This window comes from Aspergillus eucalypticola, assembly GCF_003184535.1.
Source record: "Aspergillus eucalypticola CBS 122712 chromosome Unknown BO83scaffold_8, whole genome shotgun sequence".
NCBI classification, from domain to species: Eukaryota; Fungi; Ascomycota; class Eurotiomycetes; order Eurotiales; family Aspergillaceae; genus Aspergillus; species Aspergillus eucalypticola.
Genome location: NW_020290282.1, coordinates 399,067 through 424,416, shown reverse-complemented (window position 1 = coordinate 424,416; position 25,350 = coordinate 399,067). Strand labels below are relative to the sequence as shown.

At 51.8% G+C, this 25,350-nt stretch overlaps 9 protein-coding genes across 9 annotated transcripts; 5 read left to right on the top strand and 4 right to left on the bottom strand.

Moving 5' to 3' along the window:
- The first annotated feature begins 558 nt into the window (after positions 1–558).
- BO83DRAFT_357825 (pseudouridine synthase PUS7) lies at positions 559–2,912 on the top strand. The gene is made up of 2 exons (XM_025529271.1): positions 559–785; positions 841–2,912. The coding sequence occupies exons 1-2, from the start codon at positions 571–573 to the stop codon at positions 2,837–2,839; spliced, it is 2,214 nt and encodes a 737-aa protein (XP_025389637.1). The 5' UTR covers positions 559–570; the 3' UTR covers positions 2,840–2,912.
- A 457-nt stretch (positions 2,913–3,369) lies between these two features.
- On the top strand, positions 3,370–3,722 carry BO83DRAFT_235970 (Zn(II)2Cys6 transcription factor domain-containing protein). Its single transcript, XM_025526932.1, has one exon. It carries the CDS (start codon positions 3,461–3,463, stop codon positions 3,671–3,673), a length of 213 nt encoding a protein of 70 aa, XP_025389636.1. The 5' UTR covers positions 3,370–3,460; the 3' UTR covers positions 3,674–3,722.
- A 481-nt stretch (positions 3,723–4,203) lies between these two features.
- BO83DRAFT_377122 (uncharacterized protein) lies at positions 4,204–5,673 on the bottom strand. The gene is made up of 2 exons (XM_025530905.1): positions 5,524–5,673; positions 4,204–5,459 (listed from the first exon to the last, which is right to left on the bottom strand). The coding sequence occupies exons 1-2, from the start codon at positions 5,623–5,625 to the stop codon at positions 4,329–4,331; spliced, it is 1,233 nt and encodes a 410-aa protein (XP_025389635.1). The 5' UTR covers positions 5,626–5,673; the 3' UTR covers positions 4,204–4,328.
- A 1,377-nt stretch (positions 5,674–7,050) lies between these two features.
- BO83DRAFT_387311 (uncharacterized protein) lies at positions 7,051–7,995 on the top strand (the record flags this gene model as incomplete). The annotated part of the gene is made up of 1 exon (XM_025532707.1): positions 7,051–7,995. The coding sequence occupies one exon, from the start codon at positions 7,051–7,053 to the stop codon at positions 7,993–7,995; it is 945 nt and encodes a 314-aa protein (XP_025389634.1).
- A 1,747-nt stretch (positions 7,996–9,742) lies between these two features.
- Positions 9,743–11,749, top strand: BO83DRAFT_235947 (elongation of very long chain fatty acids protein). The gene is made up of 2 exons (XM_025526931.1): positions 9,743–10,751; positions 10,817–11,749. The coding sequence occupies exons 1-2, from the start codon at positions 9,960–9,962 to the stop codon at positions 11,654–11,656; spliced, it is 1,632 nt and encodes a 543-aa protein (XP_025389633.1). The 5' UTR covers positions 9,743–9,959; the 3' UTR covers positions 11,657–11,749.
- Positions 11,750–12,664: 915 nt separating this feature from the next.
- BO83DRAFT_407096 (glycoside hydrolase family 35 protein) lies at positions 12,665–16,498 on the top strand. The gene is made up of 6 exons (XM_025533929.1): positions 12,665–13,940; positions 13,988–14,987; positions 15,044–15,337; positions 15,392–15,463; positions 15,522–15,609; positions 15,677–16,498. Exons 1-6 carry the CDS (start codon positions 13,140–13,142, stop codon positions 16,473–16,475), a joined length of 3,054 nt encoding a protein of 1,017 aa, XP_025389632.1. The 5' UTR covers positions 12,665–13,139; the 3' UTR covers positions 16,476–16,498.
- Positions 16,499–16,695: 197 nt separating this feature from the next.
- On the bottom strand, positions 16,696–19,310 carry BO83DRAFT_415979 (putative MFS transporter). The gene is made up of 7 exons (XM_025534670.1): positions 18,585–19,310; positions 18,417–18,519; positions 18,205–18,368; positions 17,976–18,136; positions 17,689–17,920; positions 17,190–17,637; positions 16,696–17,131 (listed from the first exon to the last, which is right to left on the bottom strand). The coding sequence occupies exons 1-7, from the start codon at positions 18,837–18,839 to the stop codon at positions 16,959–16,961; spliced, it is 1,536 nt and encodes a 511-aa protein (XP_025389631.1). The 5' UTR covers positions 18,840–19,310; the 3' UTR covers positions 16,696–16,958.
- BO83DRAFT_235878 (uncharacterized protein) lies at positions 19,032–19,720 on the bottom strand. The gene has a single exon (XM_025526930.1). It carries the CDS (start codon positions 19,602–19,604, stop codon positions 19,224–19,226), a length of 381 nt encoding a protein of 126 aa, XP_025389630.1. The 5' UTR covers positions 19,605–19,720; the 3' UTR covers positions 19,032–19,223.
- A 2,266-nt stretch (positions 19,721–21,986) lies between these two features.
- BO83DRAFT_235838 (uncharacterized protein) lies at positions 21,987–24,984 on the bottom strand. Its single transcript, XM_025526929.1, has 4 exons — positions 24,867–24,984; positions 22,728–24,800; positions 22,283–22,662; positions 21,987–22,215 (listed from the first exon to the last, which is right to left on the bottom strand). Exons 2-4 carry the CDS (start codon positions 24,592–24,594, stop codon positions 22,168–22,170), a joined length of 2,295 nt encoding a protein of 764 aa, XP_025389629.1. The 5' UTR covers positions 24,595–24,800; positions 24,867–24,984; the 3' UTR covers positions 21,987–22,167.
- Between the last annotated feature and the right edge of the window lie 366 nt (positions 24,985–25,350).

Here is a 25,350-nt window from a genome sequence, read left to right as displayed (position 1 = left end):
TGTGTGGATCTGCGGCAGAATCAAAAGATTCATAAATATGCTCATGTGTATTGTTCAGAGGTATACTCAAAAGCACATCCTTGGGTATCTGCATGGCTGCATGTCTTCTTCGATATGGATGTACTGTATGAGACCTATCACATCTCGACATCTGGATATATGACCAGAATATGGGTGACGCAAGGCTAGTCTCATGGCAGATCTGGGAACCGAAAAGTTCTGTCTGCGTACTTCCAATCAATGCGAGAGACAAAGAGAGAGGCTGGAGCAATTAGTACAATATATACGTACATAGCTACATATGAATATACGTCAAGCAGAGGAGAACTCCGACAATATTCATGCATACCACCTTGGTACATTTGCTACAATTGTTGAAAGGATATTGAATGAAAGTATGTCAGTAGTATAGATCAAATCATGTAAACAGACTTCCTCATTCGACCACGTTAGGGCTAGCCCCACTTTAGCCCAATGCGGAGCAGCAAAAACGTGACGGTAACTTTTCCAGACTGGAGCCGCTCATGACTTTTAGGTGCTGCAACTACTACAGTTTGAGCCACCGTTACTATGGAAGGTGCCGATATTGTTGAGTCGCCGCGCAAGCGGCTCAAGACTGATAACACTCCTATCACCGATGATGCTGCCCTTCCTCCCTCCAACGAGGCAATTGCGCCATCGGACGCCGCCAAACTCTCCGCGGAGGAGGCGAGAGAACTCGAGGTTGGAATCACCGAGTTTGTCAGTGGCGATAATGAAGGATTTTATGGCATTCTGAAGAAGAGGTAAATACGGCCCAAACTCTGTTGATATACAGGCGCTTACCGACATCTCTACTAGATATACCGACTTCCTTGTCAACGAGATCGTACCGTCCGGCGAAGTCCTGCATCTACACAATATCCCCACCCCGGAAGCAGAACAGGAGAAGGCTAAGCCCGTGGAAACTCCCACGCCCAAACCCGCAGAGAATGACCAACAGGAGAAGCCAGAAGGATCTGCAGAGAAGGATGCTGCGCCTAGTGCAGAGAGCACGCCCGAATTCCAGATCCCCGAGGAAGACATGGCCCTGCTTGAATCCCTGTTCGGCGAAGAATCCACCAAGAAGATTGTATCGCTGAACAAGCGTGCCGTCCTCAATCCCAAATCGAAGCCGAGCGACCTGCCCAAGATTCCCACTCTTGTTGTCGATGACCGCGACCTGCGCATCAAGATGCACCAGGCTATCCGTCGCATCTTCAAATCGCAACTCGAGTCTCAAACCGATGGCGAAGGAATGATGGTTATTTCTGCTGCGCCAAACCGGAACAACCGCAGTGCGCAGGGTGGACGTAACAATGCACGCCCCCGTGTGCCGGTCAATTGGGATGAGCTGGGTGGTCCCTATCTGCACTTCACTCTGTACAAGGAGAACAAGGATACCATGGAAGTCCTCTCGTTCATCTCGCGGCAGCTGAAGATTAACACGAAGAACTTCCAGTTCGCCGGAACCAAGGACCGCCGCGGTGTCACTGTTCAGAGAGCCTGTGCGCACCGTTTACATGCTGAGCGCCTCGCAAAGATCAACCCTACGCTCCGCAATGCTGCTCTTGGCGACTTCGAGCATTGCAAACATGGCCTTGATCTAGGAGATCTGAATGGCAACGAATTCGTCATCAGTCTCCGTGAGTGCGATATTCCGGGTGTTGACTTCAGCAACCGCGAAGCTGCCATTGCGAAGGCAAAGGACGTCGTGGGCACCGCACTACGGAATCTCCGCGAGCGTGGCTACTTCAACTACTTTGGTCTGCAACGTTTCGGAACTTTCGCTACACGCACAGACACAGTCGGCGTCAAGATGCTCCAGGGCGACTTCAAGGGCGCCTGCGATGCTATCCTCCAGTACAGCCCTCATGCTCTGGCTGCCGCTCAGGAGGGCGAGAACTCGACTGCCATGGTCAGCTCCGACGACAAGGCCCGCGCAGAGGCAATCCACATTTTCGAAACTACCGGAAACGCCAACAAGGCTCTCGAGAAGCTTCCTCGTAAATTCGCTGCGGAATCCACCGTCATGCGTCAACTCAGCCGTGCTCAGAACGACTACCTTGGCGCTCTCCAAGCCATCCCACGTAATCTGCGATTGATGTATGTCCACGCCTACCAGTCCCTGGTGTGGAACTTTGCCGCCGGTGAGCGCTGGCGCCTGTACGGCGACAAGGTTGTGGAGGGTGATCTCGTGCTGGTGCACGAGCACAACGACAAGGAAGACGCCGGAGCAGCTGCCGCTGCGGGCGACGTTGACGCCGATGGCGAAGTCATCATCACCCCGCAGGCGGGAGACAGCGCCTACGTCTCTGAGGGAATCACCCGTGCGCGTGCCTTGACGGCCGAGGAAGCAGCCAGCGGCAAGTACAGCATTTTCGATGTCGTTTTGACCCAGCCCGGGTACGATGTCCTCTACCCGCCCAACAAGATGACGGACTTCTACAAACAGTTCATGGGCAGTTCCCAGGGTGGTGGTCTCGACCCCTTCGACATGCGTCGCAAGTGGAGGGAGGTTAGTCTCACAGGTAGCTACCGCAAGCTGCTCAACCGTCCCGGACCCGACTTCTCCTTCGACGTGCACGTGTATAGCCAGGATGATGAGCAGTTCGTTCAGACCGACTTGGAGAAGCTCCAAGGCAAGAAGACTGAGACTGAAACCTCTGGTGAAGCGACACCGTCCTCCAATGCGCAGGAGAAGCTTGCCATTGTGCTCAAGTTCCAGCTTGGTTCGAGCCAGTATGCCACCATGGCTTTGAGGGAGCTGTCCAAGGGTAAGGTCAAGGCCTATCAGCCCGATTTCGGCAAGGGTCGATAGATGATGGATGTATATATAGTATAAGCTATTTTTTGTACATACTCTGGGTATAGATTGACTTGCAACATAAATGAACGCTACGTGATAGGCCCATTTAGTCAAGGTCTGTTGCAGCAGATTCAAGTAGTATAATTAATTAGACAGACAGTGTGTATGCTAAATAATTACCCCCATACCTAGAGTTATCCTCTGACAGACGGCAAACACGAGTAATGATAGTAAAGAGGAGCAGGGGGGGGGGAATGGTCAGTGCTCACTCCTTAGGCTGACGTGAGATGAGATGAGGGCTAAACTCGGTGAAGTCAAATGGCATATCTATCTGTTTTTTCACTCAACCTTTGCAAATCATGCCTCTTCCAAAATATGGGACGATCAACTTGACGAACGACATATCAATGTATCAATGAGCGAGTCCAGCGTCCGCCGGACAGTCACTTAAGGGTGTTTAGCTGTGCCACAGGGCCACATCTACCTAGTCAAACATCCTGGTCAGACTAAGCAGGGTTTGGATAACTGATCCTGCTTTCTTCCTCTGCTTCATCCCCATTAGGACAAGACTCATCTTATAGACCGTTGAACTCTCAGTAACTGAATATAGAATACTTATCCGCTACTTAGCCCATGCCCTATCTTTCCCTAGTTGACATCATGTCCACCCAGCCCCCTTCAGCTTATGTAGGGTTCATTGTGAATCTGTCTGTGCGCCGTGCTGCCTGCGACCAGTGTCACGCACAAAAACTGCGTTGCACCAAGCTGGAAGTCTGTGTGATGTGCGTTCGATGCCAGCGTCTAAATCGGCAATGCATCTGGAGTCCTCCATCAAGTCGATACTAGATAGCCAGGAACATACTTCGACTGTGTTGAGCATAAGACGTGTTTGGGAGGCCATGTGTTAACATCATGTTCTCATCGCTATTGGTGGTCACCGGGATATTAGGCAGCTTGCAGGGCAATTGAAACCAATCTACGTAACGGAGAGTGGACGTGTGATCGGGTTTCTGATGACTTTATAAGAGATGCACGGTATGCTGGTCTCAGGATGTTGAGAGCTGCAGGGAGGTATTGGGGCGGCTGCATGATCTGGGGGTTTGTCATGGGGATACGAATCCGTTTAACTTTCTTATATGTGGTGGGAAAGTTACGTTGATTGACTTTGATACCGCTCGTAAATGTGATGATCAGATTGTGCTTGTTCAAGAGATGGATGGCTTAGCTGCGTGCTTGGACAATCGATCTGGTAGAGGGGGTGGTGGCCTTCTCTGAACATTGTTTGGGGGGGGGGGGGGGGGGGGGACCAGATGAATTTCAGTTCGTAGAGCCTGGCAATCGGTAGTTGGCAGGGTTCTACTTTGTCACCTGATAATGTCAGGACAGTCATAGTAATAATAGGTATACAGTGTGACATGGCTATGCAACGATATATATACTAATGATACATGACCCATCAATGGGCCAAGCGGACTGCTAACACATCAGTCAAGACCTCCGCTCAACGGGGCTTGGTGTTCAAAGGAAGAGGCGGCGGCGTCGGGGCTGACCCGGCGACAGGCGTTGAACGCATCCCCGCCTTCTTTGGAGGAGGTGGTGGCGGCGGAGCCTTTCTTTTACTCAATGCATCCGTGTCAACACTGGATGTCGAACTATTTGCATTCGGGTGAGGTGGCACCGGAGGTGCTTGAGTGCTGGGAGTCTTCTGATCGTCAAAAAACTTGTTGACTCGCTGGGAAATCCCGTACTTCTCGTTCAGCCCATTCAGCTTCTGTTTCCCCGCTTGGATCTTGTCGTTATGTCGCTCCCGAAATTCACTGACTGTAGAGGAGCCACTTCTGGGCTCCGGGCTAGATACAGACTGGGCCGTGCTGCCATTCGTATAAGTTCGTGCTGGCGGCGGGGGAGGAGCAGGAGAGCTCGAGGAGGTAGTCCTCAATTGCGAGAAACGGGATTGCAATTCGTTCACCGGTGCTTGACCGACAGAGCCTGCAATTGCTGGGGACGCAGTACCGGGAGAACTGCTATCTCTTCCCCACTGACTGGTATTATTTCCTATTCCAAGTGCAGGTACTGACACACCAGCTTGGGAAAGGCGGGAAGCAGCGCCTTGGTTTATGTATTCTTCGGCATGCGTAGGGGTCTGAGAATGGGGAGAGTAAGCCGGGGGCGGGGTAGGCGGGTGCGGGGATGGAGTCGAATTGTTGCGAGAAGGAAGTCGCGGCGGAACATTGGGTTTGGGTCTGGAACTGGGGGGTGGTACGGAATCTGCTGGAGAACCCATGCGTCTGACTGGGGGCGGCGGAAGGTTAGAGGTGTCCAAACCCGTCCGGTTCGCACGATATGGCAGCGGCGGGGGTGCTGGTTTTTGAGCAGCCTCCTCCTGCAATTGCATTTGTTGCTGCTGCTGTTGCACTTGAGCATTTTGACGATCTATCTGTTCTTGTGGCAACGGGGCACCCAGTCCTCTCCGATCCGGCGTTGTCTCATTCGGCAGAGCGGCAGCGCCATGATATTTGATATGCTTCGGCGGTGGTCCAAAAGATGCTGGGTCCTTGAGCGAAGAAAGAGGTGCCGAAACATGCTCTTCACGATCGTTAGTGTTGTCCTTCCCCTTCCCCATCCATCCTGCCTAGATTGAGGTAATTTCACATCAGCTAGTGGCCTGATTGGAGCAGGGGGTGGAAGACACTAACCACTTGATTTATGCCTTTGAAGTCATTCCTCCAACTTTCCTTCTTCCCATCTTTACCCTTAGGGTGCCAGCCCTCTTTCATTACCCCCTTGAATCCACTCATGATCTGTAACAGCGGCGTTGAACCAGCAAATAAGTTGTTTCAGTGGAGTACCTAGGTAGTTGCAATGACGCCGATCCGACCGGGACCGGAGAGATAAGAAGAGCGAGGCAGTGCCGTGACACTAGTCCCTATTTGGCGGGCGGTCCGCACTCCACCCCGCGCCTAACCAGATCCGGCCATCTCCAATTTCCGGGGTCATGTGATGGCCATTCGCTGGATTTACGAACTACTTCAAGTCATGCATTGCTCCTGCTTACTCTTCTTACATACTTCAACTGCATGATTAAGTTATTTTTGTCCCAAAAACACACCGGCTGGTCATCCGGGGTATGCGATGATCCCATATCATCCCTGGGATCTCCTTAGGCCGCAGTATAACTGGCTGTCTGCGACAGTCAAGGATCCTTTGGCCCCCATGTCGGGGCCACGCAACGCTGCTACGTCTCCGGTCTCTTAACGCGACGAACTAATGCGTCGATCAGACTAACGGGCCGATGATTGGAGCTAAGTCACTCCGTCTCAGGGCTACCAAAATCGCGGCCCTATGAGCACCATCCCATCTCGCAGCCAAAGAAAATTGTTGTTTGGATGCCTGCTAGGCGCCTTGTCTTTGTTATCTCATAGGGCAGATATATAAACGGTCCCGGTCCACGACAGCGCTAGATGGAACCCTCCTCCCAGACTAAACAACCTGTCAATGTCGGCGCCTATCGTAATTACTAGTTACTCCGTACTAACTGAGCCTCGAGGAGGAGAGGCTTGTCCGTTGTTTCGTCTCTGTTGACTAACGAATGCGAGATGCATGCGTGTCGTCCTGGATGGTGGGCAGCGCTTCGTGCTGTGCCGCCAACTTCACTGCTGATTGGCAGTGAGCGACCCTCCGTCCCGAACTATACTTGGTACCCTCAGTAGTCCCTTCACTAGGAGCTGCTGCGCCATGTCAGCCTTCCTTTGTGTTAGCTTGGGCAGTTTTCTTTCCCCATCTTTATTTCCCGGGCAGGATCCGTGCTTTTCTTTTATTTCTCCCCGTATATTCTCATTTCTCACATACGCATAGGCGCGTATAGGCTCTTTGTTTGCTCTGTGACTGGCATGTCTGGGTATTCCCGACGTACATTAGTATAGAAAGCTTTCTCAACAAGAGCCTGCAGAATCAGCCTGAGGGCTCCCATATGGTAGGTCCATGCTCATACGTGAATCTCAGGTGTTCCATTGTTTAATCATTGCTATAGTCGAGTCCGGCATATCCCACCTTGTTCAATAAAAGATCGCCCTTGTGTAGGGCCACTACATTCCTTAAGATTTATCACCACTGCCCACCTTCCTTTGTATCCCGGCACGACGCACATATAAAGCCCCCATTGTTCTGCACCACCACGTAGGCGGGATAAAACCAGTCGAGAACAGAATTTGAGCATTGGCAAAATGGCTGGCATAGGTGGAGGCTCTAACTACAACCCTGGCGGGGAGTCAGATTTCACCACGCAGAACCCATGGGGATCGGAGCACACTACGACAGCAGAGTATTATCCCGGAGAAACCACCAGGACAACCACCCAGCAATGGACTCCGATCACCACTAGTGAGTCAAGCTCACAACCCATCACTACCACCGCAACTGCAACCCATTCATCCTTAACCTCCTCGAGTACCTCCACTACCGCTGTCAAAAGCACCAGCAGCTCCGGCAGTTCTAGCAGCAACACCCAAACCATCGCTATCGCGGTTCCCATTGCAGTCGTTGGCGCAGCGATCATCGCAGCCCTACTATTCTTCATTCTAAGACGCAGGCGTCAAAAACGCAACCGTTCCACCATACCCCAGACCAACAACAATCCACCCCCAGTCAGCATGGGCGCAGTTCCTCGCCAAGTACGATCACCTCCACAACAACAACGACCACAGCAAGCAGCAAACGGCACAACATGGGAATTTGCGCCCACAAATTCACATGACATCCCCTTCACAGGTCCCATCCCAGGTCGCCCTGTCCCGCAAGAACCCGAGCATATCAATCCTACCAACAATTATCCCCGCGACTTTAGCCCACCAAGTACGAATAACCACAACTTTCATACCGCTGCTACCGCTGCTGCCGATGCTGCAGCAGGAGCAGGAGTTGCAGCAGCAGCAGAAGTCCCCAGCAGAGACAACAACAACCCCGAGAGAAGCCCCCAGCCCACTATGCCAGCTGCCTGGCCCTCCCCCGAAGCAAGACTTGACCGTCCAATATCGCCCTTTGATCATCCACTCGACGACGCAGTATCTGAGATATCGCGTCGATCATATACCCATGCTAGGGACATGGATGATGTTTCGTCTGTATCGTCATTTGAAGATGATGAGCGAAGGCCGGCTATGCGTCATTGAAACTGCCTTTTCACTCAATAAAACTATTTCTTTTGATACCTTTCCCCTCGTTTCCAATTAGCAAGCGACCTTCACTTCAGTTTTGGAAGACGGATATACCAAGTTGCTACCCATTCGCTTTCCATGCTTTGTCTATTTTCTAGTCCTGTCATGTGAAGATACGTACGTGCGTGCATACATACATACCCACTCTCGCTTTTGTACATACATGCATCTTGGTATGTGAAATACGGAAATGGTACTTTGATGGATAATGGATTAACGGACGGGGTATTGCGCGTGGAGGCGTTCATAAGGGAGTAGTTAAATCAAAATGTCGGTTTGAAAATCGCACTTCTTTTATTCCGACACTAGTCGGTGACATACCAAGCTTGTGTCATTATCCAGTAGTACTAGGCTTGTATCCTATATTGAAGGACGATGAGGAGTAACACATGGGAGATAGACCAGATGCTAGTAATGCTACTGAAAAATACGGCCTCTCATTTGAGCATGCATGTACTCCCCACTATTGAACTGCTGTCTGCCCTCTTAATTTAGTGTTAACGGGAAACAGTAAGCTACGACCGCAGAAGCTGCTAATATTCGAACGCACGCCCAATGAGTCGATATATCTCCCTGATTATGAACTCCAGACTTGACGGCATGACCTTGATGATCATCACAGACAAATACGAGTGATGTGCGTTCTGACCCGTCAGGCTCAGAATCCTCATCTACTGACAAACGTCTAACTGGGCAGCTTCTCGTGTAAACCTAGAGTTGTGCTTAGGGCAATTCCTGCCAGGCAATTGCGTTTTTACTACAAACAGTTCTTGCCAGTATCTATTTGTCCTTTCATCCAATGAGGGCCGCATTTATCCAGTCAATGATGTTCGGGTGATGTCAGTCGCTGAGTCAGCACCACGAGTCATGGTGCAGTCACGGGATCCACTGCGCTGCTTCTGGAAGGCCGGAAATCGAAATGTTGGAGAAAACCAAAACCAAATCCTTCAATGGCGTGGTATGGCTGTCACTTCCGCTGGTTGATGTCATGCCGTTTCAAGGCAACTCAATTCCTATCTGGGTGCGTTGTACTAGGTGATTGATAAGAAAGGGGAGTAGATTGGGGCAATGGGGAGTATCTGTAGCTAAAATGGAAGATGTTGTACTACTTTGTTTTCATGCGGTTGAGATCAATTGCGGAGGGTGATGTGTTCGGTTTGTTTGTCGAGGCGGAGAAATATTCAGTGAATCCGGGCCGGTCATCATGTGAGTGGGAGAAACAAGATCTTATATCATCTCCAACAAATGCAGTCAGCTTGTAACTATAGGATGGAGGATGACTTCCTTCAAGGGGAAGGACCCCCCAACCCCCATGCAATTCCAATGCAAATCCATCATCATTATCATCATCTTTATCAGTATTTTTCACAAGCATGTCAGAGCTCTCCAGTAACCACTTTGTTGGGCCGAGGCTTGAAGGTTGGCCGAATTCCCAACAAAACGCTGCGCGGCTCCACTCGCCGCGATCATCGTGACTCTCATTGATCCACGGTCCAACTGCAATCCGGAGATTGACTGACCTCAATTATGAATTAATCACATCGGCCTTGCTTTAACTCCTTGTCACCAGCGATCCCCGTTCGTTCGACCAACCGTTGCCTATCCTCCTCCTCCCTCTCCTCTCCTCCACGCTCGCGTAAGGTTTTGGTCGCGCCTTACAATTGCTGCTTATCCCCAGTTCACAGCGGGATTTGCGCGCGCTCCCCTCCAGTATCCAGTCGTCCGAGTGGACTTGCTTGGCCTGGAAAATTTCCTGGTGATTTTCTTCTTTCGGCTCGGGCTAACTGAATTGTCCCACCATTTCTTCTTAAAGTCAATTCTCATCCTCTTTCCCTCCTGATTCTTCCTTCAATCTTCCATCTGTATCTTCTCCCTTATCGTCGGGTCGTCCCAAAGTCGCACGAAATCGCGTCCCGACCATGTACGACTTCACCGTCCACGGCGAGGCGAACCCGGCCGTCATTCGCATCGGCCTGCCTCCTTCGTCCCTTTTGAAATTCCCTCCCAGCGAGCTCCCGGCCACTGTCCCCGCCCCTGTGATCTCCGAGCCGACATGGAACCAGCCCTTCAACATCCCCCCGACGCTCTACAACCAGCTATTGGACGTGCGCGTTCCGATCACGATTGCGAGTGTGTACGCTGTGACTGTGGTCCTCGTCAATCGCATCAACAAGAGCCGAGGTTACAAGCCTTATGGATTCAGTCAGACGCGTCTCTTCAAGCTGTTCGTCATCCTCCACAACGTTTTCCTGGCCATTTACTCGGCATGGACTTTTGCGGGCATGATCCGTGCGTTTCGCAGCTCGTGGCCCAGTCGGGATGATCCCAACTACGTCGCAGCTGTTGCCGATACGCTGTGCAAGATCAATGGACCTCGAGGTTACGGTAATGCGGCTACGTACGACTCTACCGTCGACCAGTGGACTTTCCGCAACCCCGAGTTCAGCCTGGCTGCAGGCGGTGTTCCGGACCCCTCCGATCTTGGTCGTCTCTGGAATGAGGGTCTGGCCTTCCTCGGCTGGATTTTCTACCTGTCCAAGTTCTACGAGGTCCTTGATACCGTCATCATCCTGGCCAAGGGCAAGAAGAGCTCGACCCTGCAGACTTACCATCACGCCGGTGCCATGATGTGCATGTGGGCCGGTATCCGTTACGTCGCAGCTCCTATCTGGATCTTCACCTTGGTCAACTCTGGAATTCATGCTTTGATGGTATGTGACGTCCCTCTCGGGTTGTTTTTGATTTGTTGCTCATATGTTCTGACCGTCCCATGCAGTACACCTACTACACTGTGACTGCCCTGCACATTCGCGTCCCCACCGTGATCAAGAGATCCTTGACTACCATGCAAATCACCCAGTTTATCATTGGCTCCACCATGGCTGCTTCCTACCTGTTCTTCAGCTACACTCTTCCTGTGGGCCAGACCGCTCCGGCCTCTCCTGTTGACACCCCGACTGTGCCGGCTGGTACTGCCGGTGCTGGACTTGTGCCATGGCTCAAGAAGCTCGGGTTCCGCGCTGCGGGTGCGGAAGGTATCGCCGAGAATGTGGGCGTCCCGGAAGCTGCTGCTGGTGCGCGCGTCCTCCATGTCGGACCGATGGTGACCTGTATGGACACCAGCGGCCAGGGTTTCGCTATCTGGCTCAACGTGATGTACCTTCTGCCTTTGACCTACCTCTTTGCCCGGTTCTTCGTTCGCTCGTACCTCTACCGCAAGGAGCCCGGTCCCCGTCAGCCGACTCAGTTGCACGCCGCTGAGAAAGCCGGAATGGATGCCCTGAGAGGCGTGAGCCGCGAGATCCGCAAGGCCGTCGAGGTCAACGGAGAGACCAGTGAAGCTACCGAAGATGAGGCTGTGAACAAGATCCAGGCCCTTCGGGCACAGAAGAACCAGCAGAAGCCTGCTGAGAACTCTCCTATTCGCACCCGCGCAACTGCTGCCAAGCAGAAAACGCGTGTCGCCAGCAGTGATGCTGACTCCGACTCGGGTTTCTCGACCGTCAGCGGCAAGAAGGGCGCGAAGAAGGCCACTAAGGAAGAGCTCCAGAGCTCGACCATTGTCGTGGACACTAAAGACTCCAACCCCTACGAGGTTCTGGATCGCTCTGCCTAAGTCTTCGGCAGCGCTGGTTATGGGTGACTTATTTGGAGTCTCGAATCAGTATAGACGGATAAAAGTATTATTACGAAGATCAACTCAAGGCGACTTAGCCTGTCGCCTCGGCCCGAATCGCGAAATCGGCCTTTCACCATGACGGTTCGGGGATGTACGATACGTCGGTCGGTTTCCCTCGGCATTCATCGGCCATCCTGCAGAGGCAGGACCCGCGGTTTCCCCCCGCCGGGCCCGGGTTGGTTCCGGTCTAATGGCCCACGGTATCTGGAGTTGGTCGCCGTCAGGCTAGCAGCCTATCCACGGGCCCGGTTACATACGGTTTCTTAATGTTACTTTGCTTCTCTTGGACAGCTTCTCTTGGATTATTGTCTTTCCCTGTTTCACCCCTGCTGTTCATAATCATTTCCCGTTTATCTTGTGATAGAGCCCTACTATTGTGTGTGTACATACTTCTTTCTGGAACCTCATCCACCGTTGGACATGGAGGCTGTTGGTTTAGGTGTCGGGATGGAATTGGAAAAGTTTTTGTAATTTAGTCAAAGAAATCGTTTGGAATTGGGCAATCATACTATCTTATTCAGATCTCAAATTATGATCTCGTAACAATGCAGTTGATCTGGTGGTGGCGTCGCGGTCATGTGCGCGCTGGGCTCTCTTACTGTGGGCTGGAATCCTGCACTCCCCCGTCATCATCTCCATCTCGAGATTCATCACATTCCCTATAATACTACCTGTTTCATCAACTAATGACCTCACTCAATGGAAGATTATCCAGCTCTCCCTTTGAATCTGGAAGTACGTTGACTGCTCTGTCCTTGGGGTTTCTGGTCAAGCTAACTGGTGTTGCTTACCTCGGCACAGCATCTCTGCGTCAGACAGGCATCGATCAAGCCATCCGATTCCCCCACAGGAAAATTGCACCCCGACAAATCCCTCTGAATGGAGGAAAAACCCAGCCTGGTTTCCCCACAGACTAGTTCCACCCCACATTGGCTGACACCTCCGCCGGACTTGTGCAGCGCAAGCTTGAATCTACAAAGGGTTTGGTCCCTGGGTGTACTCCACCCCGAACCCTGTCCCGGTCTCATTAAGTTGGCACTATCGGCACCGTTTGGTCATTGGCTCTTTGGCCTCCATGGCCTCTCAAACGAATGGTAGCCTGGTGCTATTCAAATTAACGAGTTTTATGAGCTCGCTTAGCAGTCGTTGATTTCATCACAGAGCCAGTTGTGGATAGTGTCATTCGGAGTTACGCTTACGCTTTCAAGAGTCTCTCGGAAACAAACCAGGGCTCATGGATTCTACGCCACTAATTAGGCTAGACGGCGGGGCCTGAACTCATGGGAGACGAGATGTTAAACATTTTTCCTCAGTTGAAGGCGGGCTATAAATTGGACCTCCTGGCCCGGAGTGTCAAAAATGGGTAATCCATACAGGCACGCATTCCTGATCCTCCATCAGGTCAGTTCAAGGAGCAGCCATGACGCGGATCACCCAGTTATGCGCTCTTTTACTCTCCAGTACAGGTCTCCTGGCCGCTGCCCAGAACCAGACGGAAACTGGATGGCCCCTTTACGATGATGGTCTGACCACAGACATCCAGTGGGATCATTACAGTTTTAAGGTCCATGGTGAGAGAATTTTTGTCTTCTCTGGCGAATTCCACTACTGGCGCATTCCAGTGCCTGGCCTATGGAGGGATATCCTTGAGAAGATCAAAGCTGCAGGCTTTACGACTTTTTCAATCTACTCGAGCTGGGCGTGGCATGCCCCGAATAATCACACGGTCGACTTCTCCACCGGTGCCCGCGATATTACACCGATTTTCGAACTCGCAAAGGAGCTTGGGATGTATATCATCGTCCGCCCGGGTCCATACATCAATGCAGAGGCCAGTGCGGGTGGCTTTCCTCTGTGGCTGACGACTGGCGATTATGGGACGTTGCGCAACAATGATTCGCGATACACGGCAGCATGGAAGCCATACTTCGAGAAGATGACGGAGATCACTAGTCGCTACCAAGTTACGAATGGCCATAATACGTTCTGCTACCAAATTGAGAACGAGTATGGCGATCAATGGCTCAGTGACCCCAGCGAGAGGGTTCCCAACGAGACAGCCATCGCCTACATGGAGCTTCTCGAAAGCAGCGCTCGTGAAAACGGCATTCTTGTACCATTCACGGCAAATGATCCCAATATGGATGCCATGGCTTGGAGTCGCGATTGGTCCAACGCTGGAGGCAATGTCGATGTTGTGGGCTTGGACTCCTATCCTTCGGTAAGTGGCTGGTCGCGATCGAAGCATGACTTAACTGACTTTCCAAGTGCTGGACTTGCGATGTCAGCCAGTGTACATCCACCAACGGCGAGTATGTAGCCTACCAGGTTGTCGAATACTATGACTATTTCCTCGACTTTTCGCCGACAATGCCGTCTTTCATGCCTGAATTCCAGGGCGGCTCATACAACCCCTGGGCTGGACCTGAAGGTGGCTGCGGCGACGATACTGGAGTGGACTTTGTCAATCTTTTCTACCGGTGGAACATCGCCCAGAGAGTCACAGCCATGAGTCTCTACATGTTGTATGGAGGAACGAACTGGGGAGCGATTGCTGCGCCTGTCACAGCTACTAGCTACGACTACTCCTCCCCTATCTCCGAAGACCGATCCATCTCATCCAAGTATTATGAGACCAAGCTGCTCTCATTGTTCACGCGCAGTGCACGAGACCTGACAATGACCGACCTCATCGGTAACGGAACGCAATACACCAACAACACTGCTGTCAAAGCATACGAACTGCGGAACCCTACAACCAACGCTGGATTCTACGTCACGCTTCACGAGGACTCGACTGTCGGCACTAACGAGGCGTTCAGCCTGCACGTCAACACGTCAGCGGGCAACCTCATCATTCCCAGACTCGGAGGCTCAATCCGTCTCAATGGCCATCAATCCAAGATTATTGTTACCGATTTCACCTTCGGGTCAGAGACCCTTCTGTATTCTACTGCCGAAGTCCTCACTTACGCTGTTTTGGATAAGAAGCCCACCCTCGTCCTTTGGGTTCCCACAGGCGAGTCTGGAGAGTTCGCAGTGAAGGGCGCAAAATCCGGGTCTGTTGTATCAAAGTGTCAAGACTGCTCTGCGATCAACTTCCACCAACAGGGAGGTAACCTTGTCGTCGGATTTACTCAGGCCCAGGGAATGAGTGTCGTTCAGATCGACAACGACATTCGAGTGATCCTACTGGACAGGACCGCAGCATACGAGTTCTGGGCCCCTGCTCTAACAGAGGACCCTCTTGTTCCGGAGGACGAAGCGGGTAAGAAAACAAAACAGACTCCTGATATTCAGAGTAACGAGCTAACCTACGAGTAGTTCTCATCCAAGGCCCGTATCTTGTTCGCTCCGCTAGTCTGGAGAAATCAACTCTTGCAATCAAGGGCGACTCCATCAATGAAACAGCTGTGGAAATCTTCGCGCCTAGCGATGTCAAAACCGTCACATGGAACGGCAAGCAGCTGAAGACATCCAAGTCCTCATACGGTAGCCTCAAGGCCACTATCGCTGCGCCTGTATCTATTCAACTGCCAGCTTTCACTTCCTGGAAAGTCAACGACAGCCTGCCGGAGCGACTTCCGACATACGATGCCTCCGGTCCGGCGTGGGTTGGTCAGTACATTCTTCACTTCAACTTCTTCAACCCGATACTAACATCTATCCCAGATGCAAACCACATGACAACCGCCAACCCCAGCAAGCCCGCCACGCTGCCCGTCCTATACGCTGACGAATACGGTACGCCTACCCTCTTCCTCTATACCTAACAAACAAACCTAATATATATCCACCCTAGGCTTCCACAACGGCGTCCGTCTCTGGCGCGGCTACTTCAACGGCACCGCCAGCGGAGTCTTCCTGAACGTCCAAGGAGGCAGCGCATTGTAAGCCCTTCCTTCCCCTTCCCCCATCCACCTACAAACAACCACCCCCATTTAACAACAAAACCAGCGGTTTCTCTGCCTACCTAAACGGCCACTTCCTAGGCTCCTACCTCGGCAACGCCTCCATCGAACAAGCCAACCAAACCTTCGTCTTCCCAACCAACATCACCCACCAAGCCACCCAAAACACCCTCCTAATAATCCACGACGACACCGGCCACGACGAAACCACCGGCGCCCTCAACCCACGCGGCATCCTCGAAGCGCGCCTCCTCCCCTCCACCTCCACCACCACCGACAACACCACTTCCCCCGAATTCACCCACTGGCGTCTCGCCGGCACCGCCGGCGGTGAATCCAACCTCGACCCCGTCCGCGGGGCCTGGAACGAAGACGGGCTCTACGCAGAGCGAGTCGGATGGCATCTGCCCGGGTTCGACGACAGCACATGGCCCAGTGTATCATCATCAAGCCTATCCTTCACCGGCGCAACCGTAAAATTCTTCCGCGCCACCATCCCCTTAGACATCCCACGAGGCCTGGACGTCTCCATCTCATTCGTACTGGGCACACCAGACAACGCACCGAATGCGTACCGCGCGCAGTTATTCGTGAACGGATACCAGTACGGACGGTTTAATCCGTATATCGGCAACCAGGTGGTGTTCCCGGTTCCCGTGGGAGTGTTGGATTACAGTGGGGTGAATACGATTGGGGTGGCGGTGTGGGCGCAGACGGAGGATGGGGCGGAGATTACGGTTGATTGGAAGGTGAATTATGTGGCGGATAGTTCGTTGGATGTGGCTGGGTTGGAGACTGCAGGGTTGAGGCCGGGGTGGAGTGTCGAGAGGTTGAAGTTTGCTTGAATGATGTAGAGAGAGGTTTAGGGTGGTGTAGGTAGAAAAAGGGATTGTTGAGGTTTTTGTTGTGTGTTAGTTTTAGTTCAATTCATGATTTCTATCATGTTGTATCTTTATTTTCATGTAAGCTTTGGGTTTTAGATCGAGGGGTCTTGAAATGTTCTGGTGGGATAGGGGAAAGGTGTTTTGGGTTCCTGGCAGCTGTGTTTGGTGGTATGTCGTTGTAGTCAAAAATCACATTTTATATTCAGATCATGTCTTCATTCAATACCCAAATAATAGATAGGTATAATAACACATCATAATGCATCATGCATCGTGCATCGTGCATACTCCGTCATGATACTAGCCAGCCAACTAGATGACCCAAAATCTTATAAGAATGCTGTGTGCAAATATTTACCAAAACCATAACCATAACCATAACCCGCTTGGGGTATATAAAGCAACCCATAACAATCCGATGTCGTAACACAAAACAATCTAATTCTAAACCAAGAAACGGAAGCCCCTGGAGCTGGCCTGGCCAGGGACACCTCCGCCATCGCCCAGGCCCTCGCCCCGATCGAGCTTCTTGTTCAGCCGGACGAGGATGAAGCGGAGGGCAGTTGCGGACAGGATGGCTACGAAGGCGGTGACACAGTTGACGGTCATAGCGGTCACTAGAGTTATTGTTAGTGGCTTGTTTTTGGGAGAAGGTAAGTGGATGAGGGTACTTACCGAATCGCGGTGCATCACTGTCCGGGTACATGTAACTGGCATAGATACTACTGGCATTACTGACGCAGTTGATACCTGCCAGAGCTGCAGCACGCTTCGAGGCCGGACGGGGGAGGGTGCTTGAGATCCAGCCCAGGGCTACCACGTAGCCGGTGTACAGGGATGGAACCATCAGCATCATAGAGACATAACGGGGAGCGGTGCTGGTGGTGGTGGCAGCGAGGATGAAAGCCGCTACAGAGATGTATAGGGGTAGGGTGATGTGGAAGTAACGCTCGCCAGTACGATCGGCATGCCAGGCATTAGCAAAGGCACAGATGACAGCCAGAACGTATGGGGGAGCGGTGAGCAGAAGCGTTTCGATGTTGCCGTAGTTGAGGGTCTTGACGACGGTGGGGAAGAAGTTTGTGACAGAGGCAGAGGAGACGATGCACAAGATGAGCAGCATCTATATGTGTAAGCGGAGAGAAGGGCAATGACTTTGTGACTGGGTACTTACAAGAATCCAGGTCTTGATATCGGTAAAGGCCAATTGCACACCGTGGAGGAAGGTTTGTTGTTCACTATCCACCCAGTCGTCCTCACCGATGTCTTCCTCCAGCCGCCAAGCGGCCAGCTGCTTCTCTTCTTCGCTGAGCCAACTGGTGGTTCTGGGAAAGTTGGGCAGAATGAAGATGGAGATGGCGGCAACAACGATGGTGATTGCACCCTCGATGATGAAAAGCCAGCGCCTGTTACTCTCAAGTCAGCGATGTCCACGTCTCAAGTCTTTACTATGGAACTAACCAAGCACGAAGACCCATCTTGTAGTCCATGTTCTCGGTGATACCAGCGGCAATAAGTCCAGAGAAGGCTCCTGAAATCAGGGAACCCGAGTAGAGGGCTGCCGTGCGGAAGCCGAGTTCCTTGCGAGTGTACCAGGCACTAAGGAAGTAAAGACAGCCAGGCTGAAGGGGGAAAGTAGAAGTCAGTAAGGCGCTTCGGTAGATATTTCTTTCCTTTCAGGCAGACGTACGAAGTAAGCAGCTTCAACAAAACCGAGGAAGAAGCGAACTACAACCAAGCCGGCATAGTTCTGAGCTCCCGCCGTGCACGTAGAGATAATACCCCATAGCATCATAGCACCCGGAAGGTAGAGGGCAGGCTTTCCGAACTTGTTCAGGAGCAAATTGGAGGGAACTGGCACGATCAGTATCTGCTATTCTACCAATAGAGGTCTGCACCTACTTTGCATCAACAGATAACCCACGAACAGGATACTGACACAGGTCTGGTATTCCACACCCTGCAAGTTCAAGTCGGTGACGAGACCAGCGAGTTTGGCAGCAGCCTGATAGTAGACAGAATAGTGAGCACAGAGTTGATTATATGGACAAGCTGAAGCATTCCACTTACGATGTTATTCCGGTCCAGATAGTTAAGAATGTACATGATGATGATCATGGGCAGGAGACGCAGGTCAATCTTGCGGACCAGGGCCTTCTCGGCCCTCTCGCGCTCCTCGGGGGAGAGACTGGCCACATAGGCCGGGGCCTCTTTCTTGGGGTTTGGTTTATCGGCATTGGCTACTCCATCGGTCACGATCTCGACGTTGTCGACATGGCTCTTGTCGAAGTCCCGTTCGACATCATGAGAAGTTCTGGGGGACATGATTGTCTCCGATGGTCTGACACTGGCCTTCTATGAGGCAGAAGAGAGGGAACAATGACAATGACAACGACAACGTGAGAAGAAGAAGAGGAGGAGGAGGAATGGATCAACAGGAGAGGGGGGGAACGGTCAAGTAAGGGGAGGGCGAGGGGATCAAGAGATAGGAAAAATTAGGAAGAGGAGAGGGAGAAAGGGAGGAGTAGTAGAGTAAACCACGGGACCATGGTGCCAGCTGCAGTCGGGACCAGGGGACCTTTTTGATGTGGTCAAAGAGTAGAGAACCGAGCGATGACGACCCGACGAGGTTCCCGAAGGATGGGGAGACAGACGGGGAAGAGAAGCCGCAATGGCAATGGGGATCGGGAATGAAGACATGGTAGAAGACTAGAAACAGCCAACCCCGCCAATGGGGAAGACGGAAGCGGGGAAAGAGTCTGGAGATGAGATCAGGATCATTAGGGGAAACCGTCGGGACTGGTGGGATGCCATTTGTGGAGAGGGACGACTGGCGTGGGGGTGAAATATTAAGAAGAGGAAGATGATGATGATGATGATGTTGCTGTAGTATGGAGTAGACAGAGAGAGAGAGAGAGAGAGAGAGAAAGAGGGTAGAGAAGAGCGTGGGAGGCCATCAGTAAGTATTCCGTGGGGGTTCCCGAGCGAGGGTCCTCTTCCTCTCTCCACTTTTCTCTTTCTCTTCACTCCACAAGACACACCTCTGCATCTCTTCTTCATCTCAAATCCCCGAGAAAAGAAGAGATACATTTATCCATCGGGTAAGATCTAATTTCTACTCTTTGCAAACAAGAGGAATTTCTGCAATTCTAGTTCAAAATGTCTACATTTCTCTGAGTAACAAGAAAACTGCAAGGCATCTACAGTCATCCACAACCATCCCGCAATCCTCAACCCCAGACCGAGCCAATTCCCCGAGAAAAACTTAAACCAACCTGGACGGTGCCAAGGAACACCGGCCCGAAAAAAAAACAAAAAAGCTCGCTCTCACGGTGTCGACCCCAGGCGGAAGATCCCTACCCTCAACCCCGGCTCTGGCTTCAACCGGTATTTTTCCAAAGGATCAATCATCAATCATATACTCCGTACTTCCTGATGGATGGATGCAACTCCACCACGGTGGATATTGGTTGGTCATACGGGAATACCACCCCCCTCTTCCCCTTCCTTCACGCACGAGAGTCACCGCTGGTTTGATTGATCATCAGGTCAGTCAGCAAAAAGCCCATCTTCGTCATCGAAGGTAGGTTGGAGGGTTTACCGGCGGATGGACCCGACATTCATCGAGAAGAAGAGGCCAGCCATGGCCATTGGGAAAGAGGGATTACTTCCTTGCTGGCTTAGCGACACGGGCTTATATCGCACATGCCGGCTAGATCATCTATTCGGGCCCCCCGTCTGCTCCCCGCCCCCGAAGGAGGAAAATAATGGAGAATATTCATTCCCCAACGCCACACGCACGCACGCACACACACACACAGATCAGGCCATGAAGGGTAAGCAGTAACCAGCCAACCCATGGTTCACAAAAGTACTACCCGGTTGGAACAACCAAGCAGTAGCTACTTCGTATGTACCCCATCCATCGGGATCCCATAACAAGTCTATCTACTAGTAGCAGGCCGAGTCTACATCTATCTACATTTCACCCGAATACCTCCTACTCCTCCCGTACCCCAAGCCAACCCCATAGATACTCTACTACTCTGTAAATAAGTACCTCTTCAAACTAAAGATTCCACCCGAATAGTCAAGTAAAGTACCCAACTAAGCAGAAGAAGGTCATCATCCCCTGGGTCCAGGTCCACCCCTCGGCAAAATACTCGATTTGCCAAGCATGTGTTTCCCCCTAACTAACTAACCTGAACCCCGGCAACAACATGTGGCAGCTGATGCCGCAGAGACTTTTTCTTTTTCCTTTCCCTTCTTTTTTTTTGTATATTAATTTCCTTCTTTCTCCTTCTTTCCCGATTATTCATTTCTCGTCCCATTGGGCTTTTACCCTCGGGATCTCTCGCGTGGTACCTACTATCGGGACCGGGGCCGGGTTTGCATGTTCATCCACTCATACGCTTTCCGTTGTAGATGAAAGCGTGGGGGTTAGTTAGTTAATTAGTTACCTAGCTTTCCTTCCATCTCTCGCTTGAAGGGCTTATTTATCAAGTGGCTGTCGCTGTCATCTCCTTCTGGTTTTACTTCTTTTTTTTTTCCCTTTTTTTCTTCTTTCTTTTACTCTATTCTATTCTTTGAATGAATAATACGGTGGCTATGGTCTGAAGCAGAACTACACTGTCTCCCTCCATCCCTCTCTCTAAGTCTGACAGAGCCAGATCATAATGGAATTGTTCAGAGGCTCGAGAGCTACGCGGTTTCGAATCCATCGGGATACACTTCTACGACCTACGACCGATGTCTGCTGACTTGCCAGACAATTCTCCTCAAAACTATAAAATCCAGCTGTATGTAGTCCCAAGGAAGCATTGCGTAAGGTCGGGCGGAGAAGAAAAAAATTGCATTGATATTGCCAGTCAATGCTTTGATGATGGATGATGATGCTGCGAGACATTCACTTGTGTACCGGTCTCAGAAAGCTGTACACAGACAACACGTCGACAAAAAGGATCGGTGCTTGCAGGAAATAGAAAAAAGCAAAAGAACGTTTCACAATGAACACTATGAGACAATGTGCAAAGAGATGCTGCCCAATTTTCACGCTTGCAGAACAAAACGAGACTTCAAAGAGACGGTGTGGCTTGCATGCAGTGGTCGGCCAGGAATCGGGGCTCGAGAGAGAAAGGAAGACGATTAAAGAGGAAGCGAAAAGCACGAGCTGTGACAGGCTGCCGAGGGAGAAAGGAAGCGCAAAAAGTAAATCGGTGCCCAAATCCTGGGTGCGACGTAGATCGAAGCCAAATGATCCGGAACCGGGCCATAGGCGATGCCTCCCTTAGCCGATCCACTATTCTTCATTTGCTGTAGTAGAATCCCCATAAATCTTCATGCGCAGAATAACGGAAGAACACGACACAAGACCAAGACCTGAATGTTGCTGTCGCCATAACTCCCAGAACGCATAGCAAAAAATGAAAAAACACAACAAAGGGGCGACCCGGTCACGTCCGTACACTCGACGGACAATTAGACACCGAGTCAGCATGAGACTGAAGACGGAAACCAAAAGACTCTCTAGCGAAAAGGAAACAGGTCTAGAAGCCACCAAGGCTCAATACCATGCCGTTGATAGATCCAACACTCCTCCTAAGGGTAAATAACACAAGACACGCAATAAGAACGCCATTCGAAATGCAGCGGCTCAGAGAAAGTGAGTATAAATTTTTGACGTCTCGTGGACCTCCATCTCCTGCGGCATAGTTAGCACTCAATCGACTTCACTTTAGAAAGGGGGCTAGTAAGGACGAGTTCCTCACCATTTTGAAATTGTTCAGCTCCTCCTTGATTTGTTGGGCAAGGAGGGGAGTCAACCGGTTGCACGTGGCGATGTCACCGCGTCGATCGTACTCCCCGCTCGGCCATGTCTCGTGAAACTGGATCCGGGGACTGAACACCAGACTTTTCGGCATCACAGCTTGTGGAGTAATAGGCGCGCTCTTAGATTCAGAGGTCTGGAACCGCCCTTCTGAGAGATAATCATCCTCGCCGGCAATTTTAACCGCATCGGTTCGCCGATTGCCTGACCGTGTCTGGTCTTCAGGAGTGCTGGGAACGCTAGAATGCGGTGAGTCATTGCCGTTCAAGTTTTCGGACGATTTGAGCACATATGTCTGGTTAGCCGGGTCCGAGTAGGTCTCTAAATGGGACGTTAGTACGAGACATATCACAAGCAAGGATCATTTCATGGTAACCAAGACGTACTCTTCAGTATGCCCTTCCTCACGGCTGCCAGAACCTCCGCTCGCTCCCTGTCTCCTCCGACAATGCTTTTACGCGACTTGTCCAAGGCACCATCTTCATGGCTCACGGCGTTCGCTGCATCGGTTTCCACCTTAGAGAACAACGTGTTACCAAGATGATGGTCTTGCGAGTCTGAGGTGACGGCTGTACTTTTCCTCTCCGCTTCGATGTTGACCACGGACAGCTGGGGTGCCATGGGCTGAATCATTACACCATCGGTCGAAGATGTGCTCACTACCGACTTCGGACGGAAAAGCCCCACCAATGATCGCGTCGATCGTTTCATTCCCTTGCCCATCTTGCGAAGCATAATAGAGGCCGAGGAGGCTGTCGATGAAACGGAAAGATTGTCGGTGGAGCTGTTGAATATACGACCTTGGTGATGTGATGAGTAAATGCTCTCGCCCAGGCCGCTCGCTTCCTGTTGTTCGGCTATGGCTGCCTGTTCTGGGCCCAATTCCTCTTGCAGCAATTCCCTGCGAGCCCTCTCCGCAGCCATCGCTTCCCTTTTGTTTTGCGAGGAAGCTTTGAGGAGCTCTGATGCGCTACCGAACGAAAAGGCCCTCCTCAGCCTGGATTTCCCTGGTCGCTTAGGGTCGCCCTTTGTTATTTCGGCAAGACGTTGGGAAGCGAGGCTCTCCGTAGGAGCAGGGTTCGGCGTTGTGGAAGGCTGGGATGCTTTGGGAGTCGGGGGCTTGGAGTCAACCTCGACCGGCTGAGACAGCGGTGAGGGTTTGTTCGGTCGCTTGCCGTCATCGGTCTTGGGACCGCTCTTACTGGAGGATGATGCAGATTCGCTGTGTCCTGCATCACGTACAGATGAAGTCGAAGAATGGGCGGACGGAATGCTTCCCTGGACTTCTTTATGAGACTGTGCCGATCGGGGCCGCGTGCTCTGATCGAAGTAGTCATGGCCACCTGCTGTCGGCGTCGGCGATGATGTGGGCAAGTGTAGCTGCATATTGATGAGACCAGCGTTATCAATGTTTCCCCAGCTCCGGCGCCTATACCTCTTGGCTAACTCTGTCTGAGGCTTATCTGCGCGCGTAGTATCATCAGCACTGGGCACGCGGACATGCCCAATGCGGCGGGGGGCATCCAGAGACACACCCGCAAGGCTGGGAGTACTCATGTGGAGGGCACTGTCGTCTGTGGCTAACGTTGCAGAACGTGCAGGTGCCGGTCCGTTGGGCTGCGTGGAAGCGGGCTGGGTGCCCGCAGCATTTTCCGGTCGCCGGTTTCCACGACGATAGCGGTCGGGGGACGGACGGGCCACAGTTGGTGAGGATATGTTCATGAAATTCGAAGAGGAGGGTGAAGGAAGGTTAACTGTGGAGAGCGGGCGCAAGGGAGCATCGGTACGTATTTGTCTGGTCGGAATCGCCGAGTCGTCTTTCGACATGTAGGAATGGACGGAGGAATTGGAGGAAGAAGTGGATACAGAACCAGCTGCAGGATGGGCGAAACGCGAGTTGACTCCGACGTTGGCGGGACTTGCAGACCCCTGAGGCACCGAAGGGGCTGAAGATGTGCGATGCTCTGGCCTCAGATGAGGGGACAGTGACTGACGGGCTTGCATGTTGGTTGAATTCGAGGAGTTTGGGGTGCTGGTGAAGGCGTAGGGGGCCACGACCTGGTGGCCCACTCTGTAGTTTCCCGAACTGCCGTTGTTGTTATAGGGGTTCCAGGACATCGTCGAGTTCCGCGGATTTTGCTGTTGCCCGGGTTGCGAGGAAGTTGTGAAGGTTCCCGAAGAAGAGGATGGTCGGGTTTGAAGCACAGAAACCGTGCCACTTTGCTGGGGGATTGTCTGTACCAACGCAGCCATGGTGTTCTCCTCCACTACCCGGAACGAAATAACATCCGACGCGTAGCTGACAGCGTCTCCGGGGAGAGTTGTGTCGACAGGTAAGCTTGTCGACTGTCCGCAGCGCCCAATCTAAATGAACCAAGCCTAACGTCGATCAAGTCTGGAGGAGAGGTAACAAGGGTAGAAAAAGGAGACAGATTGTAAGAAGGCAACAGGGGGAAAGTCTGTACTACAAACAGTTGTCAGTTTTGGATTGCACAAGAACAAGCCGGTTCAAAGGCTAGCTGAACTCTCGAGGACCGATGTTTCTCCAACGCGAATGTGGTTGCCGTTTCGAAAGGGGGGTGTGCAAAGGCAAGCGGCGGAATGGGGTCGTACCTGTTTCGCAGTAATATGCCCCCACCGAATTATACTGATACAACAATTAAGGAAAAGCGTTCTGTCGATGTAAAAAACGAATGCTGACGAGGACAAAAGAAACGAAAGGCTCGGGATCAGGCGATCGAAGAGGGAGGAGAGCTGGCGACGAGGTACGACGTGCGGAATACAAGGCTCCAGGGATGGCAGAAGCTGTCTAGAGCGGTCGAGCCATGTACAAGAAAAGAAAAGAGAAGAGGGAAAAAGCAGAGCTAACAAACAATGTTGAATAGAGACAAGAAGGGAACAATGCCAAAACCAAATAGGAGATCGAGAAGGAAACGATAACCAGATCCTAGGCACCTTGTCTTCTGAATCAAGCAGAAGACGGGCCGCTCAGGGGGGAGGGGAGGAGGG

Excerpts from the sequence above, each read along its gene's own strand:
- BO83DRAFT_235878 (XM_025526930.1), bottom strand. The coding sequence starts at position 19,604 with ATGTATCTCTTCTTTTCTCGGGGATTTGAGATGAAGAAGAGATGCAGA.
- BO83DRAFT_235970 (XM_025526932.1), top strand. The coding sequence starts at position 3,461 with ATGCCCTATCTTTCCCTAGTTGACATCATGTCCACCCAGCCCCCTTCA.
- BO83DRAFT_377122 (XM_025530905.1), bottom strand. The coding sequence starts at position 5,625 with ATGAGTGGATTCAAGGGGGTAATGAAAGAGGGCTGGCACCCTAAGGGT. Across the intron at positions 5,460-5,523 it reads TCAAAGGCATAAATCAAGTG|GCAGGATGGATGGGGAAGGG; the intron begins GTTAGTGTCTTC and ends ACCTCAATCTAG.
- BO83DRAFT_235947 (XM_025526931.1), top strand. The coding sequence starts at position 9,960 with ATGTACGACTTCACCGTCCACGGCGAGGCGAACCCGGCCGTCATTCGC. Across the intron at positions 10,752-10,816 it reads CTGGAATTCATGCTTTGATG|TACACCTACTACACTGTGAC; the intron begins GTATGTGACGTC and ends CGTCCCATGCAG.
- BO83DRAFT_407096 (XM_025533929.1), top strand. The coding sequence starts at position 13,140 with ATGACGCGGATCACCCAGTTATGCGCTCTTTTACTCTCCAGTACAGGT. Across the intron at positions 15,338-15,391 it reads CTCCGGTCCGGCGTGGGTTG|ATGCAAACCACATGACAACC; the intron begins GTCAGTACATTC and ends CATCTATCCCAG. Across the intron at positions 15,464-15,521 it reads CCTATACGCTGACGAATACG|GCTTCCACAACGGCGTCCGT; the intron begins GTACGCCTACCC and ends TATCCACCCTAG.
- BO83DRAFT_415979 (XM_025534670.1), bottom strand. The coding sequence starts at position 18,839 with ATGTCCCCCAGAACTTCTCATGATGTCGAACGGGACTTCGACAAGAGC. Across the intron at positions 18,137-18,204 it reads TTGTTGAAGCTGCTTACTTC|CCTGGCTGTCTTTACTTCCT; the intron begins GTACGTCTGCCT and ends TTCCCCCTTCAG. Across the intron at positions 17,638-17,688 it reads ATATCAAGACCTGGATTCTT|ATGCTGCTCATCTTGTGCAT; the intron begins GTAAGTACCCAG and ends TTACACATATAG.
- BO83DRAFT_235838 (XM_025526929.1), bottom strand. The coding sequence starts at position 24,594 with ATGGCTGCGTTGGTACAGACAATCCCCCAGCAAAGTGGCACGGTTTCT. Across the intron at positions 22,663-22,727 it reads GAGGAAGGGCATACTGAAGA|AGACCTACTCGGACCCGGCT; the intron begins GTACGTCTTGGT and ends CGTCCCATTTAG. Across the intron at positions 22,216-22,282 it reads AGCTGAACAATTTCAAAATG|GAGATGGAGGTCCACGAGAC; the intron begins GTGAGGAACTCG and ends ACTATGCCGCAG.
- BO83DRAFT_357825 (XM_025529271.1), top strand. The coding sequence starts at position 571 with ATGGAAGGTGCCGATATTGTTGAGTCGCCGCGCAAGCGGCTCAAGACT. Across the intron at positions 786-840 it reads TATGGCATTCTGAAGAAGAG|ATATACCGACTTCCTTGTCA; the intron begins GTAAATACGGCC and ends CATCTCTACTAG.